This window comes from Hermetia illucens, chromosome 2 (assembly GCF_905115235.1).
Source record: "Hermetia illucens chromosome 2, iHerIll2.2.curated.20191125, whole genome shotgun sequence".
NCBI classification, from domain to species: domain Eukaryota; kingdom Metazoa; phylum Arthropoda; class Insecta; order Diptera; family Stratiomyidae; genus Hermetia; species Hermetia illucens.
Window position 1 is genome coordinate 95004699 of NC_051850.1, and position 15511 is coordinate 95020209.

General features: G+C 40.9%; 1 protein-coding gene across 5 annotated transcripts in view; it reads left to right on the top strand.

The window, feature by feature from the left end:
• The window catches only part of LOC119649762 (regulating synaptic membrane exocytosis protein 1), a 692290-nt gene that overhangs the window by 516853 nt on the left and 159926 nt on the right, over positions 1-15511 (top strand). For all 5 annotated transcript variants that reach the window (XM_038052056.1, XM_038052057.1, XM_038052059.1 and 2 more), the window contains one exon: positions 104-345. In XM_038052056.1, the coding sequence (XP_037907984.1) occupies positions 104-345 (242 nt within the window). The remainder of the gene's footprint in view (positions 1-103; positions 346-15511) is intronic.

A 15511-nucleotide genomic window follows, 5' to 3' on the forward strand; every position in this document is an offset into this window, starting at 1 on the left:
TAAATTTTCTCAGAAAATCGTCTTATTTGCTCTAGAATCAAATTAATTTACAGTCAAAAGCTCACCAAATTGACTCGTTCTCTTTTACTTTCTCTCTTTCCAGACCCGATATAGCCGCACTCCGCGACCGAGGAGCACTTCCTGCAACACAACTGAATCCCGTGCCACCACCCATTGCTGCTTTTACTGGTCCAAATTTGGAAGACTTAGAAGCGCCCCGTCGACAAACATCGATGGACGGTGAAGCTATAAAAATAGTCATACACGACGTTGATTCCGGACCAATCTGTGCATCAAAGCGAAAAGTGATTTTACGACGAGATCCAACCGATAAAGCACATCGAAGTGAGTAATAAAGTCTAAGCGATTTCCCATTCGAGCACTTGTACTATCTAAGAATCTCAGGAACAGGGATGCCTCCTGTTCCACTGTTCCGTTGTAATGACGGAATAATAGCGAAGTGATGGCAAGTCGTCTTCAATCATAATGGGAGCATAATCGTTGGTGGTGATGGGGCACGACTAAAATGGATTTAAATTAAATTCCATCAAAACCATTCATGAACTTTCTCAGCTATTAATTATCCCATCTACACTCACTTTCGTAATTAATGAACAAAATGTGAAGGATGTTGTGGGATTATTAAACTACTTCTACCACTACATATTTACACTATGAACACCATGGTCGCTTAAAAATATGGAACTTCTACCCTCTGCCCTTACTTCACTCAACGCAAGCATCGGAATTTACGCTTTCTTACCATGGCAATCATTTTGGGTTGCTATCCAAAAACTTACATAATCCAGTGCCAATATAACACACCTTAATGGAAAAAATCATGAAAGGAGTTAACTTCATTAAGGATAAACATCGCCCGACTATCAGCGCTTATCTATTCCTGAAATTTGGGCAGTAAACATGTATTGCTTTGCTACTCTTCATTTTATCTTATTTCTTGGACTTATCTGCCTTACACTTTCGTTGCCACGTGAAATAAGCTGAATCGCATCATCAAACAAGCCATTCCGAATTTATTGATTAATCCGCAGATAGATAACTGTATAGGAATGGAGCGGCTCAGACTTTCTTAATACTATGGTAGAACTTTCGGGCGGTTGCTGTGTGGAAGTTCTTAAGGCTCTTAATATAATAAACAGCCTTTGAGCCTCAATGATCAATAACTTGGCACAAGCCAAGTTTGAGATGAAATATTGCATTATGGTATTACTTGGATTTGCGTACATGACTACAGGACAACAGTATATTCGGAGTAAGGAACGTGTAAAGTCCTCTCATGGACCATGTGTATGTGTAACTTTAGCGCTTAGCAATACTTCCCTCGCGTGTAGAGAAACCTTTATTCTGCTTCCATTGTACGATATCCTTACTCCTCTCTACGCCTCAAAAACAAAATGAACAATTACAGAATGAATGACTTCATCCTAAGCATTTGATACATGTTTAACATGAAATTGCCAGGTCCATAATTGTAGTTCTAATCCCCCCAGTAGATGTGGTATTAATTTTCAAAGTTGAAAATAATACTGTGACAAGACATACTCTGACCCAGCTAAATATATGAAAACGCAATATCTACGCTATTATCACATATGCCCGTTTCACCCTTTTTAAGGTTTTGTGTAAACACAAAATTGGTTTACTGTCTGTCTGTCTGTCTGTATGTCCGTCCCACGCATTTTTCTCGGAGACAGTTATAGCGATTGACACCAAATTTGGTAGAAAGGTGGGAACTGTGAACGCTCACACATACAGTGAGTTATATCCTTTTACGTTGAATTTAAGGGGGAGGGGGGCATACATGCAAAAGCGTTGTGTAAAATTTGTTTTCGTCAAATATAGTCATGTGGGGTATCAAATCAAAGGTCTCGGTTAGTACTTTTCGAAGCCGGTCTCAGCTTTGACATTTGTGGGAAAGGTGGGGAGTGCGAGGGGTTGAAAATGAATATTTCTTCTAGGGGGCCATTCTCAGAAACTACTTAACCAAAAAATCTGAAAAAAAATCAGGAGGCTGCCACTGTATGGTGCCTGGGCTCCGAAATACCTTCCATACCGATATCCGTTCAAATAAATTTAATAATAGCATATTACCATATTTTTTTATAATTGGCTACAATCCCCCCTTAAGTTCATCCTAGCACCACGAAATTATATATAGGCTCTAATGTAGAGCATGATGTTACCAAGTTTTGTGGAAATCGCACTATTACTAACAAACCTATAATAAGCTGTAATACCTTAAACTTGTTGCTTCTTTGAAAATTCAAGACTATGAATGTCAATATCACTCGAAAGTGGATACTCTCACATAATATATGGACATATTACGTGCTACGTTCTAAGAAATACACAAAACCTTTCGTACCTGAAGCGTCGAGCTTCCGGTTTCCAGACTTGTTATCCCTTCACTTGATGAAATTGTAGAGTTGCACCATCTTTTTTAGCTGTCTATTAGGAAAGTTTGGCCGCTTTAATAGTTACATATATACATTAAGTTCGTATAGCTGGAAAACTATCGTCGCTGTCGAGGCTGGACAGCCTACTTCGGGCCTTAGCTTTCAGGACGTCCTTCCTCAAACCATTTTCATGCATCGATAGCGTCCTCCAATTTTGAAATATGAGCAGTGATGCGCTGTCTTCGTCAACACAATCTGCCCAGCGCTTTCGGAATTTTGGATACATATCACGCTTGTATTCGATTCACCACTAGTCGACTTCCCTTTTACCTTCTATTATTCTCCTCAGGGCCCGTAGCATAGCACAAGTCTTATTACCGTTTTGTATACTTGGAGCTGCAAATAATCCGTGCAATTCATCGGCTAAAAAATCATAAGTTCCCAGGAGCCGATGGAATTACAGCCGAATTGGTTAAATATGGAGGCGATCAGTTACACCAAGTTGTTCATCAACTTGTGCTCAAGGTATGGGACAGCGAATCAATGTCTGACGATTGTCAACGAGGCATTATCTGTCTCATACATAAAAAGGGAGATATCACACAGTGCAGCAAATATAGAGGTATAACGTTGCTGAGTACCATCTATAAGATATTCTCCACTATCTTGCTAGGCCGGGTAGCCGCATGCGCACACAACATCATTGGCCCATACCAAAGAGACTTCACTCCACGCAAATCACCAACAGATCAGATTTTCTCTGTGCGGCAAGCGATGGAAAAACTGTTGGAATATGGACAACAGTTACACCATCTATTCATAGAGTTTAAAGCCGTCTATGATAGCATAGCCAGGGTAAAACTGTACACGGCCAAGAGAAAATTCGGTATCCCGACGAAATTGATAAGACTGACTAGGCTGACCCTGACCAATGTGCGAGGCCAGATAAAAGCAGCAGGATCACTCTCAAGACCATTCGACATCAACAACAGTCTACGAAAAGGGGATGCGCTATCATGTGTCCTCTTTAACCTGGCCCTCGAGAAAGTGATCCGTGATGCGTAGGTAAATGCAAGAGGTACGATCCTCTTTAAGTCCACCCAACTACTAGCCTATGCTGACGATATCGACATCATGGGAAGAACCACCCGAGACGTACAAACTGCCTTCATCCAGATCGAGCAAGCAGCGCGAGATCTTGGGCTGAACATCAATGAAGGCACGACAAAGTATATGGTGGCAACGTCAACACCGAAAACCAACCAACCAACAACATCAAACCGCACTGGTCAAACGGGAAGAATGAAGAAGAATACAACTTTGAGACCGTTGACAATTTCTCCTATCTAGGGTCGAAAGTCACAACCGATAACAGCTACGATGATGAAATCCACTCACGGTTGTTGGTTGCCAACAGAGCCTATTTCAGCTTACAAAAGCTCGAAACGTCTCACCATAGGGTCAAAGCTGTTACTGTACAAGACTATGATTTTGCCAGTCCTCATGTATTCCTCGGAAATTTGGGTTCTTAACAAGAAAAATTGCGAACTCTTGGCCGCGTTCGAGAGAAGAATCCTCCGAAGAATTTTTGACCCCCTACATGAGGATGGACTATTTCGTAGCCTACATAACGACGAAATCTATGAGCGGTACCATGACCGTCTGGTTGTGGAAAAATCCGGCTCAATAGGTTACGGTGGGCGGGTCACTTAATCCGTATGGATGAGAATGATCCAGCCCGGAAAGTCTATAAGGGCAATATCTATGGTAGAAAAAGAAGACGAGGCAGACCCTACCTAAGATGGAGCGATGGCGTAGGCCAGGAAGCCAAACAAATTTTAGGGATATCGAGTTGGTGGACCTCGGCGCAAAACCAGTATGTCTGGAGTTTCTTATTAAGGCAGGCCTAGACCGGATACGGGTTGTTGCGCCGTTGATGATGATGATACACCTAGGTATATAAAGTTCTCTACATTACAAGTACAAGTTGTACTCGTCAATTGTTATTTTTTATCTATTAGGCGTCATTTTTCTCGCTTGCGTCATTATTTCTGTCTTCTTTTCGTTAATTCGTAGACCAACTCCATTTACCGTTTTATCCAAGTTTATCAATATCTCCTTTGCTGACATGAAAAATTGTGTCATGCCGTTTATATCGTAAGCATATACAACGATTTGACAGGACTTATAGAGCAGCGTGCCTTTTGTGTCCAGAGGCAACTCTCGTATAACTTGCTCTCATGCCAGATTGAACAGTAGAAGTGACTGATCGTTTATTCTGCAGGGGCCCAATATTTTTCAAAGCCCTCCTCTGTTCGCAATTCTGTTTGTTATGAATCCAAGGTTCTAGGGAGTATCTGAACGCTGGTAAGATCATTGCCTTTTCGGCTTGAATTGCTGACCACTCATTCAATATATGCATATATTGCGTGCAAAGTTCTAATTATTTATTATCTAATTCTCTAAAGTTTTATAAAGGAAATACACTAAAACTTAATACCTGAAACGTCTAGCTTCCTGTTTCCCGACTTTTTGTAACCTAAAATAGGTTCATGCATGGATTTCGTCTTTATAGATATCATGTTTTGTGACCTTTGACCTCAATCAGAGTAATGATGAACGATATCAAAATTGTAATCTCCTATGTTCTTTGTTTTCAATTGACGAGTGATATCGGATGTTGTTTTCACTTTCGCGACCTGAAAGAAGGCAGTTTGTACATCCTGTAATGTTCTTCCTGTTGTGTCGATATCGCCAAGATAGGTAAGGTGTTGGGTAGGGCTGAAAAGGATAGTGCCTAGTATACTCACCTTAGCCTCGTGAGTAACTTTTTCCGAGGCCTTCGCTGTTTTTATCTAACCTCGCACACTGATCGCAGTAAGCAAAGCAAAGTTCGACAGGCCACCAAGTTTTTTTTGTAACTGTGTAAAATTTCACAGCGACTCTGCATTTGGTGGAGGTATTCCGTCTTCGCCCCAATATATTCGTTTTTCTTCTTCTTTAGCTATCGTTTTGCTTTGCAATGTAGTTGGTTCATCTAGATCGGATGAGCCACTTTTCTCGGTCATAAGCCGGGTTTGCGTAAAGGGGAGGCGCTCTCAAATCACATTCTACTGTATCAAGCAATCGCTGCCTTTATCATTTGGATTGTTTTCCGCAATATGACATGCATACCTCATTCCAAATGTGCCCTCCACAAGCCCACTTCCATATCAATCGCGGATATATTCATCTCCAATGAGATCATAGCTTGATTCAAGGCAATGTCTTCTTTTCGATCACCGTGAAATGAATTTGGTTGCCTTCAGAATCGGAACCATATAGGACAACAGGGTGAATGAAACTGATGTAGATTTTTGATTTAACACCTTCCTTAATGCGTTGGCCACGATGCCTGTTGTTGAACGCGAATTCTCACATGTGACAGTGTTCCTGACAAGTGTAAACAACCGTGGCAAGAAGGGGCTTGGTTGATTAATACAGAAAGTTATACAAAGCAGGTTATCTCCAGTTCTAACTTCATTCTTCGCATGGTGATGGAAATAGATAGAAACCCAACACACGAGTTATCCTAGCACTAGATGCTGTCATACCAGAGGACTTTAAGTGGCGCACAGTCAAACGCCTTCTCTAGATCTAGGAATTCGATGTAGAGAGGGTGATGTTTTTCACGGTGACTATTCACAAGTATCTGTTCGTGACAAACCCTGCCTGGTCCGTGATGCCCTGAACGATGTTGCAAATGCGGTTGTCTAAAATGCTTGCACAAATCTTCATGGTACTAGATTACAGTTGGATCGAATCACTTGGTCTTCATCGACCAACAGGTACGTTACTGGTCTTTGTGTTGAGTAGTTTCCAGAAGGCATCATTCTCGGCAATAGATTGACAGGTTTGTGGTACGTACACGGTGAAGAAATCGATTGTTTAGTCAGCAGAGATAATAGTGAGTTTCATCATCAATCATCAAATCGCTCAACTTTTTTTAATTTAATCACAGAAACCCATGAGAAACATCAGCTACCGTCGTATAGAAGCTTACCGCCACTTTTACCACGTCCGCGTAAGGATTCCACCAGTCACTGTGTAGACGCGAATATGAGCGGCTACGACTAATTTGCTTACATTCCGATGCCTTACTTATTTTTGGGTAGCAACGGGCATGACCTGCTACGGCGGCTAAGGTGGACGGCCTGGTATTTTTCTAAGGCTTATTGACTGACATGGTTACTTTCTTTGTAACGAAATTGAATTCATTTCTATGGTCAGCTTGTGCGGGATCTGCCACCAGGAGAGATCATGTGAGATTAAGCATAGTTAGGTAACTTCAACTTTACTGTTCAATCTCTTTCACTTTGTGTCTTATTGACTCAAATCAGCGTAATAAACTGGGGTGCGGGCATTATTCCGCTCTTATAGGCATTTCTCTGCCAAATTTTTCTTCTTTCGTCCCCGAGAAAGATAGTATGCCACTAAATTAACTTGGAGAATGCCAACAGTGTTTATTTTCCAAGGTGGGGATACTAGTTGTGGTACCATCTTGATACAAAATGCTCCACACGCTGCCAAGTTTCCTCCTCTGGAATGAAGTTTGAGGAAGCTGTTTGCTTCCCTCTTCATTATCTGTCTACGCAAATAAAATTTCTTTTTCTTCAAGGAGAGAAATTGATAGAAATTGATAATAACAAAAAATAGTGAAAAAAACTTTCAGTAGCTCACCTTCATACACCTTACTTTACCCCATCTTCACTCATTCGCCAATGATTTTACGCCTGCTAAATTCAGGTTATATTTGGCGTTTCATAATTTGTTTCAATTTTGGCCTCAGAATGTGGGTGTTGCGGACAAGGACTCGTTAGATTGTTGAAAAGGATTCTGAAATTTTGAATTTCGTTTTAATATGGTTCACGTTCATTGTTAAATTGGTACACCATTACTATTTTGGGTTCAGTGCGAAATAATAATCGCTGTCTTGGTTCACTAATTTTGACTTACTGCGAATTGCTGTGTTGTTGCCGTGCGTGGAATGAATCACTTCGACCCCGTATTTCTTAGAATTCACTGATCGTGATTGAGTTCTTTCTCGTAATCATAAATAACAATTTGGTCATTTTCACTGCATGACATCAAATGTTCACCATTTAGCGAAAAGTCGATCTTAAAAAAACTTTATTTTATTTCATAATTTAAAATATAATGCTAACAAAAACTTCACAACTTTTAATCCTTTTCTTACTTAATTCACAAATCACGTCTCACTTTCTTAAAAACTCAGATCAACTAAATTCATTTTACAAATTTCATTATTTTTTCAAATCACGGCTTGCCCCGCCACGGAGAACACCGATGGTGGCCACTGTCAATCGGGTTAACAACATTCGAAATAAATTTCGAATGTTGTTAACCCCGCTGCGCCACAATCCCTTGATTTTGTGCAAAACAATTATCTGTCTGTCTGTCTATCTACCTAGCTACTAAACCCTCCAAATGTTCTCCACATTTTCTTAGCGCAATTTCTAGTTTGTTTCACGGGGTTAGTCAAGTCTAGTCTTTCTAATTACCACCATTTTGCATTGAAATGCTTTGACTTTTTTCAGTAGCTGGCTCACTCAGCGGTGGTACCGTACAATCTATGCAATTCCTGATCAGAGTATGTCTCACTTTGCTGTTTACTATTAATTTGGATCCTAATTTCATCTCAACATTCTTTACTTACAAATCTTAGCCAAATAAAGAAGATAAAATTGATAGACCAGTAGCTTACTCCAAACTACAACTTAATTTTATAATGTATATATATTTCGCGAGCAACCTACTCTCTTCATCAGTGGAAAGCTACAACTTATGGTTTATGAAGGCGGATTGCCATGGGGGCTTAGGTTCCATGTAGTGACATAGGTATATGTTGCTGCCACAAGGCAAACATCACTGCAAGCTCTGGATGAACTGCTGCCCTAGGATATATGTATTCAAATCACCGCTATGAGAGCTGCCCTTAGACTAAATCATTTAGATCTCAGGGGAACCAACATAAATTAGGAACACAGAGCTCTTGTAATGCTTTGTGATTTTCGAATCTTCTTGTATTTATTTCGTATAAGTTGTAAAATTATCCTTAAATAAAGAAAAAACTCAGGCGAATCAGCATGCGTGGCAAGAGATACAGAGATCTTCTACATTATTAGCTCAAAAAAGAAGCTGAGCTCTCTAGTTTTTGGATAAACACCCAAGGTGCACCCTTTCCTTGAGACACGATGTAATGGTCTTTAGGCTTTCTTCTTTATTCTAAGAGTACCAAACTGGCTAATTGACGATCGATTGAAAACAGGGCGTTGAGCAATCTACCTGATCCCTTGAAAAATTCTTCAGGAATGTAGAAATCGTTTGAACTCTATTTTAGAGCCAATACAGTGGAACTACTCAATGCATCCGGCCCTGGCAGCCTAGAGGGAAATTACATAAACCTCGGATGCGTTAGTAACAGAAAGTTTAATTTTTCTCTTGCACTCATCGGCATCAGTATTTTATTTCCTATCCAAAATTTTAAGTAATCTTCTCATAAGGACAGATGGCAGATCCTAAACGGTACTTTGATACACCAAGCTTTTTCTGTCAAAACCAAACCAAATTTCTGCCGAGGTCATTCTATCGAAAAGCACGAAGGCTTGCAGAAGTCCTCCTACCCAACTTTAAATGAGCTTCATCAGTTATAATTACATAACTGCGAAAGGATGCTTCTCGTGTTTATGCTGTGTTGAACGCGATGCAGATTGTTTACTGGCTTTAGTTTTTTTACAGTTTACATCTTGTATGGAGGCAATAGTAAACCAATTTTTACAATATTGTACAAAGTCGTTTTAAAAATGCCAAACCATTGACCTCGTCGACGATATGATATACGGGGGTTCTGCTTAACATCTGCTGCTACTGCTCCAATAACATTACCACTTCGACCTAGACGAGAATGAATCTTAGGCTTTGATGTTTGCAAAGAACCACTTTCATTGAAGTTATCTATTAGAAACGAATTTTCTTTGGGCATGGTATATTTCCAATATAATCGCGTTACGCTAGTTAACGGAAAGGTTATGTTGAAAATAATGTTTAACAATTTCAACGCGTCCTTTCGATGTGTATTAGTTATATGTTGTGGTGGCCAATATTCCCTAAACGGAGTTTAGCGCGTCTACCACCCTATGTTTCATCGCCGGTTCGACCTTTAGTCTTTCTGGAAAGTCAACATTTCTTCCTTACTGTTCTGGGGCATGCGTTTCTAGGGCGATCCACTCATCGGCCACTTTGTGATAGTTTGTTATATTGCATGGTATAGTCAGAAAGACACTTGTCTGTTTTTTTAAATCTGACCTATCTATTGCCTCTTCCGCCTTTTTATTAACACACCTACCGGTACCTGACCGTTTGAGGTCTTCTTTGACTAGAGTGAACCGATGATACGGCAGGGACAGGAGCCAATTGAGTAACAGTGGGCCACAGTGACTTTCCATAAGCTGCTCCGATATAACAGAATAAAGAGAAGATTCGCCCGGAGTTACATCAAGTTGCTGTTGATGTAACAGCGTTTCCTGGTTTTGCAGAAAACATTGAAAGCGGAGCTAGCGCTGATAATGCGCCAGGTGATATCAAGCTTGATACCATCGTCGACAGGGACAACGCCAAAGTGGATAAATTGACTGACACCCTTAATGATCTGCTCATCAATGTAGAAGATATGTGACGCCAAATCAGTCCGAGAACCTTGGTTTTGTCTGTGTTTATCTTGCGTCCGAATTTCCTTGTCTCTGTTCCCAAATCCACATTCATTTGGCCAAGGTCTACGAATCTGCGAGACAGTAAACAGATCATTTGCGTATTCGAGGTTTTTAAGGAAAGATTTGATGGTTTATTCAAGTCTACCACGTTCGCCAGAAAAGGCGGCGTGAAGAAGAACACCGATAACAGCAGGGGATTAGATTTTGTTGGCGACAGAATGCAACCTTGTCGGACTCTGCTTTGAACTTCAAATTCATCTGAAGTTTTTCGTCCATCCAACACGTGACAGGGCAGGTGAAGCCAATCACTGAACCCCGAGTCAGTCACGAGTTGTCAGTCGTGTAGAATTCAAAGCGTAACCTACCTTGCCATCAGTGGCTAAGTTCCACGGTGATTCCTACAATTGCCCAAACTTTCAATCGAGCTCGAGCGCATTGATGATCGACAAGAGGATTTTCACTGCTTAACCTATTCTTGAGAACCATAGTGAAATGATCTTTTCTCTTCTTAAGCTGTGGTCGCCTGCAAGTTCTTTCGTGAAGCAGTATATGGGAGGAGGAGATTACTCGTATGTTATGTTATTATTTGCGGCAGTTTCTGCCTTACTCACACAATGGCAAATTCCCTTTTTCCACGGTGCACTCATCGTTTCATTTTCCGGCCTTCCGCTGTACGGCAACTCAAGCGCATCTCGCTCGCTCTGTAATAGAAATCTTCAATGCTTTACGCTCTACGATCCACTTCCAAGTTCCGACAGTCAACCAAATATAATGGCTGCTTTTTAGGATATGGTCAACAACTTCGCTCGCGCTGTAGAGTAAGCACTTCTGACGGTATCCCAACGTCCATAAATACGAGTATGTTACGTGAGGTGTTCAACATCTTTGTCATCCGGCCAGGAATATGGTTTTTCCACTGTCGAACAATCGCTGGTTCCGCATATCTGGTATGTAGGTATGCTGCGGTTGATCGCAAAGTGTTCGATCTGATTAAATATGCTGGACTGCGACCGAACAATGGGCCACCTATGACGAATGGGTGGAAGCTGCCGAACGTCACACACCTCTCACCTTCGTCGTTAAGGTCCCCAAGACCGAGTTTCCCCATCTAATGTCCAAGCAAAGTGCTATGAGATTCCACTTTCATACTTCCCATTACACTATTCTGTGTACATTTAGAAAATCTCTCCTAAAATTTACTCCGGTACCGGATTCACGGATAACTCAGACAGACTTTCCAGATTACAAGTATACCGTGCCGCAAGAAGACTACTATCTTACCTCGGTTAAATTTATTCTGTATCGCTGAAATCCTAGCTGAAGCGAGCAATCAGGGGAGCCCGACACCATGGTCGAGAATTATTTGCACATTCCAGAATCAAATTATAAACCGTTGATGAAAGCAAAATATCATAACCGAAAGATCAGTTTAATTCCGAGACGTGGCAGCCGTTTCCATAGCATAAGGAATTTTGAGTATGGCACGTTGCTAACCCATAAATCTTTTTTTTTTCATTTTAATCACCTTTTAAAGAAGCAGGGCATATTTTGAGCGAATTTTACAACCCCCAAGTCAGCGATGTACTATTTCAGTGGGATGTTGTCTACTTGTCCTAATAGTAAATACAATTAGTCGAGGCGGAGTTGGCTTCACCTACTCTGCGAGACGCCAAGGTGCTACACTGCCATTCAGACAATAGTAAATCTTACCTTCTTCTCGCAAACAAGCTTAGGGCAGGCTATGTCGCAGTTCATAGGTCACAATTAATATGCATTGCTCCATGACAAAAATTGCACTAAACTAAACACTAAACAATGCGGGCTGCGATATGTCGAGCTGACATCTGACAGTCAAGTTATATGCATTTAACGACGCGTACCAGCGAAAAAAGACTTATATTATTGTTCCAATATTCAATTCTGGAGAGGCATTCCATTCGATTAACGGTAAGGGCTTTTCTGGATGTTAGTGGGCTTTTTTTGCACCCCACTAGACAGTTGTATTCAACATACTTAGGATAATTTCAAATTGAAAACAGGTGGCAGTAGAGAGGGTAAAGTAGCGAAACGCATAGAACTCACCAAGTTGACATACATCTATTCAATAGAGTACTCAGCACAACAAATTACAATCTTCTCGTGTCGTATGGATACATACCTGCAGAAGAATGAACAAATTGGGTACTATCCTTCGGATGGGTTTTCACGAACATCATTCATGTGAATGCCTAATTATACTATTGCATTCTAGCTAACTTATAGTAACCAAAACTCGTTTCCAAGTCAACAACAATAACTGCAACTTTCAGTAGACCGAAATACTTGCTCCCAAACTCATCGAAAGGTTTGTTCCCTCAAAAATCCTAATTTATTCATCCTTTGCTCGTTTCCTTATCAAAATGAAATCAATCAGCAAATGAACCTCCAAAAGGCAAATCTATTTATAAAAACATTTGTTTCACCCCGGAAACCATTCTTTCCAAAGCAACAAATTAAAGTCACTGTTCATTTGGAGATATGATTTTCGCTATGAGGGGAAGTAATACTAATTTTTTATCACAAGTGAGCATCATTCTCCCTGTCATCTAATCCTAAATAACAAATGTTCCAAGGAACTTCTCTGCTGAAGGTTACATTCTATTTCGAGAGCTTTTTACTCAACTGCCATCGAGTGCTATGTGTCGGTGATTTATGATTTGGAACTTGTTGATTCTTAGTAACAGTATCTTACCATCCTCATCCTACATTTATTCCTCATCTGGAACGAAAATAAGTACCAAATCCCTTCTGACGTGTATTTCTTCGTACATATACGAGTATGTACACATACGTATAGGTCGTTTTGAGGATTTAAATAGGATGCTCGCAGACGCAGACATGCTCGAAACCATTATAGTCCTGTTATAAATAGCGTAGAAACATTCATATGGGTTAGCCATAATTCCAGCATGTAGGATGATGTTTCCAGCAACTTCCGAATGTTTGATTCATGGCCGCGCTCTACCCACGATTAGGAGACGTACTAATGTAGAAAAAGCCCAATTGTGTTTTCAAAGGGATGAGATGAACTCCAACTAGGGAGTTTACATCCAAACATATCCGTTCATTCGCCGAAGTGAACGATAAACTTTCATTACAATTCTTCCGCCCCTGCCCATGTATAAATGAATGAGGAAGGTTTCATGTCCGAAACCTACTCCATATTTTAACTATTCCTAGTCGAAAGTAGGTCATGTGCAATATTACACAGGTAAAATTTGCACCTCACATCCGTAGATGTACTTTTGCATATGAAGGCCAGTTTGAAATTTCTATCTCAAATAAACCATAATCTCACATATGAACACACAAACGTAATGAAGTCTTACTGTTAAGTTTCCAGTGCATTTGCTGCGATTTATTCTCAATTTTTTTTATGTGTATAAGAGGTCCCTAGCTTTCGGATTCACCTTGGAAAATCTCCCTAAGGTACAAAAACTGAAAATATGAGAGTGAGCATTTGAGTGTTTACTGGAAGCTTTATCAGACTGCGACACTATGACAATGGTAGTGTATGTTTCATTACCATCGGTTGTGAAAAATTTCGTTTTATTCAGATTCAATCTAAGACCGTATTAGATGAGGCCATCATTTCATTTTTGTACCATTTACTCGAAATTAGCTTTGTTACGCGATGCCAGGAAAATATAATCTGCTTAAATTAGTGTATTGGACGCTGGATTTTGGGTGTCCCATGTGGCAGTGTAGATAATAAGAATAAAGAAGACTGGTGACCTACAGAGACACGAGACGTTTTTGATACGCCCAGCACCGTAACCCAGCGCGCGGTTAATGAACCATGTATCCACAAGTACAAGGTAATCACTGTTCGCAAAATCGACTACGCCCGCTATCCTCATTGCGTACTCCAAACCCTTCTCACCCATAGCACCTCTTGCCATCTGCCTTTTCACCTACGTTACAGGGTTTTATTTCGAGAAGTTGCCAGAAAGCATCCTTCTCGGCGTCAAATCGACATGTTTGTGGTACGTGTGCGGTGTGTGAATCGGACGATCGGATGATGTAATAGCGAGCTTCATCAACCGACGATTAAATCGCTCGACTTCTTTATTGGTCTCACGGAAATAATCTGAGATGGAAATACAAATACTATTCTTGAAATGACTACCGCCGGCGAAAAGAGCTGTTTTCTGTAGTTCGCACTCAAGTTATATGCATTTCATAGAATATGAAGCTATGTCCCTGACTCCCAGTTCTAATGCAGACGTAATTTTACTTACACAGTTCGGTATCGCGTCCGTATGTTACTCCGTTAGTGGCAGACTAACGCTATCTAACGAAGCCTTAACAGTATTGATTGTTTCGCATGAGTACAACTCAGTATCTTTGAAATACTTAGCAACCACAACCACTGCTATGCCGGCGACATAACCTCTTCCAGAGCGGGATGATTAAGTACACCATTGGGCATGACGTTTAACAGTTGTTGGCTCATGCAGAGCAAAGGTACATCATCGATATCATACCAGAGCCTCCGTCCCTGCAAGTAGCTGTTGATAATAGCACCAAAATAGGGAGAACCACCAATCGAACCAGGGACCGTCGGTCAAGTCAGTAACCAATTTGCTGACATGAATGGTTGCTTTGGCTTTACGAAACCTAAATGCATGGGTCTTTAGAAGGGTCATCTGGAGGTTTTCCAGCCTTAGCCTCGGATATGCACATTTCGGACAACTCGGTATTACGCCTCGCATATTTGTAGATACCTGTTCTCCGCGGATCATCTGCAATTTGTCTGTGGTTACCGCAGGAATTGCCGTCACGTTCAGAGATCTCTGAAAGAAATCAGCGCCCATTTTTTTCCTAGTGAACAGCCCCTGGATGATGTTTAGCAAAAGGATAGAGCACGTGATCTGCAGATCGGCCTTTAAATCGCATTATCACAATTATATTTGCACTCCCTTACGGTTTATGTTCAGCTCAAATCAGAGCTCCTTCAATTTTCCTCCCTTGCTTCGCTGAAAAGCCAGCTTGAGGTTTTCGCGGGCATGTTTATATGCAGGCCCTTTTTGTCCCCGATCAACCCTGCTTACCGACCCCTGAAACATTTGTCTGACTACAGTTGGATCTTTTGCTGGGTAATGATCACTTTCTAGGCAAGGACGCGCTGCATGCTTTTACGAAGCGTTGTGTTACATGGCGAACTCTTTTCGTGATCGTCATCATTGGTAGGCACACTTCTATGAAGATTTGCTAATCCAATGCTTTTGGAGACTACCCTAACGTCCTTCTCGCCTTTGGGTATGCTGTTTTCTTGTCGTGTGG